Genomic DNA, 6,362 nt, shown 5'->3' on the forward strand with positions numbered 1-6,362 from the left:
AGGGGAAGAAGCTACTAGTGTATGATCCTAAGCATAATCTGATTTTGCAATCAGTATTGTCTGGAAATAAAACTTTCAGAGTTGATCTAGATACTAGTGGAGTACAATGTTTGTCTGCAAAGATTGAAGAGGTTGATAAATTGTGGCATCTTAGATATGGCCACTTGCACTTTAAAGGGCTTCATCAACTTCATCATGAAGATATGGTGAAAGGTCTACCTCTGATTAAGGGTTCAGGGCAAGTTTGTGAAGATTGCCTGTTGAGTAAGCAACCAAGGAATTCCTTTGCAAACAGCAAGCCAGTGGAGTCCAAGGTAGCTTTGGATGTGGTTTTCTCTGATGTGTGCGGGCCTTTTGAGGTTACATCATCAGGAGGGAATAAATATTTTGTTTCCTTCATTGATGATCACACAAGGATGATGTGGACTTACCTGCTGGAGAAAAAGTCAGAAGTGTTTGCTGTGTTCAGGAAATTCAAGGCCCTGGTTGAAAGACAGAGTGAGAAGAAAATCAAGGTATTGAGAACTGATGGTGGTGGTGAATATGTGTCCAAGGATATGAAGCAGTTTTGTGAGGAAGCTGGCATCTATCATGAGATCACAGCACCATATACTCCTCAGCACAATGGTGTGGCTGAGAGGAGAAATAGAACCATTGCTAATATGGTCAGGAGTATGTTGAAGAGCAAGGGTTTACCAGTCAAGCTATGGGGAGAAGCAGTTTCCACTGCCACCTATATACTGAATAGGTGTCCCACCAGGAAGTTAAAGTCTTTAACACCTTTAGAAGCTTGGACTGGAATCAAGCCTAGAGTGAGGCACTTAAGGGTATTTGGCTCAGTATGTTATAGACATTTACCTGATCAAAGGAGGAAAAAGCTTGATGACAAGAGTGAGAAGCTTTTGTTGGTAGGATATCACTCTACTGGAGCTTATAGGTTGTTGGATCCTATGACTAATAAAATAATAGTCAGCAGGGATGTAGTAGTTGATGAATCAGCTACTTGGGAATGGAATGAAGATAAATCAGAAGCTTCTAGTTCCAAGATCAGCTATGACTTTCCTGAGTTGAATGTTGACATAGGGAATGAGGGTCATACTGAAGCAGTACCACAAGTGTTGGTACCTCCAGAAGCTACTGTGAACCAGAGAAGTCAGAGGGTTAGACAATCTTCCACGAGACTCAGTGATTATGTTCTTTTTCCTGACAGTGAAGTCACAAATGAAGATGAGTTGGTACATCTATCACTGTTTGTGGAAGCTGAGCCAGTGAGTTTGGAACAAGCTTTCAAACATGAGAACTGGGTTAATGCAATGAAGGAAGAACTCAGTTCTATTGAAAGGAACAAGACTTGGAGCTTAGTTAATCTACCAAAGGGGAAGAGTCCAATCTCAGTTAAATGGATCTTCAAGACAAAGTTGAAACCAGATGGTTCAGTGTCAAGATACAAGGCTAGGCTTGTAGCTAGGGGATTTCAACAGAAGGAAGGTCTTGACTATACAGATGTTTTTGCACCAGTGGCTAGAATGGAGACTGTGAGGTTGGTTGTAGCTACTGCTAGTTTGAAAGACTGGAAGTTACATCAACTTGATGTGAAATCAGCATTTCTCAATGGTCCTCTTGATGAAGAGGTCTATGTTAAACAGCCACCAGGGTTTGAAAGTCCAGAGAATGAAGATAAAGTGTTTAGGCTACATAAAGTACTTTATGGTCTCAAGCAAGCCCCTCGGGCTTGGAACAAGAGGATTGACTCGTTCCTTAGCAAACTGGGATTTCTGAAATGTACATCTGAGCATGGAGTGTATGTTCAGAAGTCTAAGAAGGTTGGACTGCTGATTGTGTGTTTATATGTAGATGATCTTTTGGTCACAGGAAGTGATGAGAATGAGATAGCAAAATTCAAGAGTAATATGCAAGCTGAGTTTGAGATGAGTGACATGGGTGAACTTTCATATTTTCTGGGAATTGAGTTTCTCAGAACTGAGAAAGGGATTTTCATGTGTCAGAAAAAGTATGCAGTGGATGTATTGAAAAGATTCAATTTAGCTGAGTGTAATTAAGTTACTACTCCAGTGGATTGCAGTGTGATATTGACAAAGACTGATCAAGGAAAGCATGTAGATGGAACATTGTTTAAGCAGATAGTGGGTTCATTGAGATACCTTTGTTGTAGCAGACCTGAAATCAGTTATGGGGTTGGTTTAATAAGCAAGTTTATGGAAGATCCCAAAGAGACTCATTTCCTGGCAGCAAAAAGGATACTTAGGTATATCAAGGGAACCCTTGACCATGGAGTTTTATTTCCTAAGAAGGCTTACAATGTGAAATGTGAAGTGACAGGCTATGTAGATTCAGATTGGAGTGGAGACAAGGATGATAGGAAGAGTACTACTGGATATGTGTTCTTATGTGGTGATGCACCAGTGTCTTGGTGTTCCAAGAAGCAGCCGATTGTGGCTCTTTCCTCTTGTGAAGCTGAATATGTAGCAACTTCGTTTAGTGCTTGTCAGGCTCTATGGTTAAGCATGTTAATGGAAGAGATGGGTCTGAGAAGCTCTAATGTGATGAAGCTGATGATAGATAATAAGTCAGCTATAGACTTGGCTAAGCATCCTGTGGCACATGGAAGAAGCAAGCATATTGAAACTAGGTTTCATTTCCTAAGGGATCAGGTGACTAAAGGAGCTTTGGAGTTAGTTCATTGTCCAACTGAAAAACAACTTGCAGATTTGTTTACTAAACCTTTGAGGGTTGAGAGGTTCAATGCACTGTGTAGAGGATTGAACATTATGTCTGCAACTGAAATTCTGAATTAGGAGGGAATGTTGTAATATTGTGTAATTCAGAATTAGTCCTTCAGATTTTATAAGGTTTAGAGTTTTAGTCCTTTAGTTTGTGAGCTGAGCTGGTTTTAGTCCTTAGCTAATGATTAGCTATAAATGTTGTAATATGCACTGTGATTGTGCGATCAATGCTAATAAAGTTTTTCCCTCTGTTCATTCTTATTCTGATCAATGTGCTTTTCTTGACTTTCTTTCTTCTCTTACAAATTGATTGTTCCTAACATAGCATTGATTGTGATAATCAATTGCTTCAAGGTGGTTTCTGAGACTGAAATCCAACAGGCTAGAGCTCTCCAATAGGTAGATTTTCGTCTCCTCCTGGTTAAAGATCTCCTTCCTGAATTATACCCTCTCCTTCGGGCAGATGTGTCAGGACTAATTAGGAACTAGCTTCCTTAGAGATTAGGGGCCTCGGTGTTTTTTTTTTTCTTTTTCTATTGTTTTCTTTTCTTTGAAAGCTTTGTATAAAAAAATTATAATCTGTGAATAGTTTTTTAAAATTCAAAGGTAAATTATTTTTAGAGTTTTATTTTTAAAAAATTCAGTGTCATTATTTAGTTGAATAATATTAATATTAATAACTGCACGTGTGAAACAAATCATGTGGATGTTGTCATGTTTGGGTATTTCTATGCTTAACAGATTCAATTTAGATGAATCTACCTCTTAGACTCTTTCAGATTCATTTTGACAAAGTTTAGTGTTCTCGTGGGATGACGAAAGATGTCATTAAACAGAATTAATTTTGACTTTCTCTTGTAACCAAAAAAACTTAATTTTCCTTAATTTTCTAGTTTACTTCATGTGTTGTCATATGTCGACATTGAAATTGACTTTCACATGTCAATTACATCTCCTAATTTTAAGCTAATTCTGTTAAGATTTTCTTGCTAGCAGTAGCACTCTCACTCTATATATATATATATACATCACACCCTTGGCATTGCTGAATTTGTAACTCTCTTCTGATCGATAATCCTTCATTTCTGAATTTCCAAAATGAATTGCAAGTACTCTTTTGTTCTTCTTCTAATTGTTCTTCTTCCGTCTTTGGTGGTTGGAGAGTGCACATGTGAAAAAGACGATGACTCCGGTGACAAGAGTCTAGCACAAAAATACAAAGTAGCAGCCCTTGTTTCCATTCTGATTGCAGGTGCAATCGGCGTGAACATTCCAGTGCTGGGCAGACACTTCTCAATCTTGCGTCCAGACAATGATTTCTTTTTCATGGTGAAGGCCTTTGCCGCCGGGGTCATATTATCCACCGGTTTCATCCACGTCCTGCCGGATGCTTTTGACAAGTTAACATCTCCCTGTCTCAATGACCATCCTTGGGGAGATTTCCCATTCACTGGATTTGTGGCGATGGTATCCGCCATTGGAACGCTCATGATTGATTCTATCGCAACCGCCTATTTCAACAAGTCTCATAGCTCCAACGAGAAGGAAGAAAAAGTTGTTGATCTGCCTGTTCATACACATGCATCCAATGGTCATGCTCATGGTTCCACTGCTTCATCTGCCTCAACACAACTCCTTCGCCATCGCGTTATTTCTCAGGTACCCTTAATTTTTCGGCTGAATGAAAGACTTAATTACATGTGTGTTTGTAATTATTTTTGGTATTTGATATGTTAATTGCAGGTGTTAGAGTTAGGGATTGTGGTGCATTCTGTGATAATTGGGATCTCTCTGGGTGCATCTGAGAGTCCTGAGACAATAAGGCCTCTAATTGCAGCCTTAACTTTCCATCAATTTTTTGAAGGCATGGGGCTCGGTGGTTGCATCTCACAGGTATATATACAAACATCTCAACTACATTATTATGCATTTTTTTTTTCAAAATAATGTACATATATAGTTTGGCTGAATCAAACTTAGTTTCTTGATAACTATTTACATATGGGCAGGCAAAGTTCAAGACCAAAGCAGTTATTGTGATGGCATTGTTCTTTTCATTGACAACGCCGGTTGGAATTGCAATTGGAATGGGGATTACGAACGCGTACGACGAGAACAGCCAAACTGCTCTGATTGTGGAGGGGATTATGAATGCAGCATCAGCAGGGATCTTAATTTACATGTCTCTTGTGGACCTGCTTGCTGCTGATTTTATGAACCCAAGATTCCAACAAAGTAGTAAGCTTCAGTTAGGAGCCAATTTGTGTCTCCTTCTAGGGGCTGGTTGCATGTCACTATTAGCTAAATGGGCCTAAACCAATCCACCCACCTTAATTAGATTTGATTTTTGTCCTTCATTTATTTATTTTTCTGACCTAAGTTTAGTGTTTAGGAGTCAGTAGTATTTAGAGTTTCTAGTCTTCGTGATCCTCTATTTTCTAGTTTGCTTACTCCATCTTTCGGATCAATATGTCATTTCGGAATACTTTGAATTTCTTTTTTTTTTTGACAGAAGAATTTCTTTTTATTTAAGACATTTTTTTCCACTTTGTATGGAAGGCGTTAGGCTGATGCATATATATGCGCTATGAAACCTCAACTAAAATATTTCATTCCTACTATTTTTTTCAATTTTCCCCCTCTATTTTTTTTTCCTTTTGAATATCATATTTTAAACTCAAATGGACTTACATTATCTGTTTTTTTTAAACCGACTTACATTATCGTAACTTGCCACTTTTTTTTATATAAAATGTACAAAAGTATTGCCTACAATTAAAAAATTTAAATATAAGACCACAAAGCGCGTAAATCACTTCACACAAAGTTGTTCTAACTTAAGAAGATGTCTCGGATTGAGTCACTATGGATGCATTTGCTTTTAATACTTAATATGGAAGTTTTGCCGCTCATAGTGATTATACCTAACTCAAAATTTGAAGAGCAATTCAACAAATCAAAAAATAAATTTAAATATAGGACATTAAAAGTATATCTTTTTCTAATACTTTTAATTCTATGTTGAGAGTTTTTTTTGACAGTCAACATCTCATGCATTAATCAGAGACAAAAGAAGGTACATCAGAAATTGGAAACAAGAAACAGAATCAGATCTGTAGGATACTCCTCAAGCCACACGTGGCGGGCGGAGCGTATCGAGTGATTTCTTAGTAAGAAAATCTGCTACAGCATTACAATGCCTTTTAACATGAATTAAATTACAGGATATAAATTTTTTGCCATCGATAAACAATCTTGTAGAAGGAACAATCCAATTAGGACTTCCATGCCTGATAAAGAAGCAAGCAATCTGTTTCCAAGGTTACATTTTTTAAGCCCAACTCAAGTGCAAGCCCAATAACCCATCTGCAACACAATGTCTCTGTCATCAAAGGATAAACCTCCACATCTGAAGCTTTTGTAGCTGCTGCCAATACCTGTCCACTATGGTTTCTAGCTATCAACCTGATAAAGGTTTTTTCCTCGTTGTTTGTACTGCTTTGGAACCAAACCCTTATGATTCAATCGTAGTAAAACAGATACGGGTTTATCTTCCTCAGGGATTGTGTGAACATCAGTTCCCCCAGTTAAATATTGTAATTACGGTTCTCGCACAGG

General features: G+C 38.0%; 1 protein-coding gene across 1 annotated transcript; it reads left to right on the top strand.

Annotated features, from left to right (window-relative positions):
• Positions 1–3,797: 3,797 nt before the first annotated feature.
• Positions 3,798–5,290, top strand: LOC130732848 (zinc transporter 8-like). Its single transcript, XM_057584845.1, has 3 exons — positions 3,798–4,403; positions 4,488–4,637; positions 4,754–5,290. The coding sequence occupies exons 1-3, from the start codon at positions 3,843–3,845 to the stop codon at positions 5,057–5,059; spliced, it is 1,017 nt and encodes a 338-aa protein (XP_057440828.1). The 5' UTR covers positions 3,798–3,842; the 3' UTR covers positions 5,060–5,290.
• Positions 5,291–6,362: the final 1,072 nt, after the last annotated feature.

This window comes from Lotus japonicus, chromosome 1 (assembly GCF_012489685.1).
Source record: "Lotus japonicus ecotype B-129 chromosome 1, LjGifu_v1.2".
Classification (NCBI taxonomy): Eukaryota; Viridiplantae; Streptophyta; class Magnoliopsida; order Fabales; family Fabaceae; genus Lotus; species Lotus japonicus.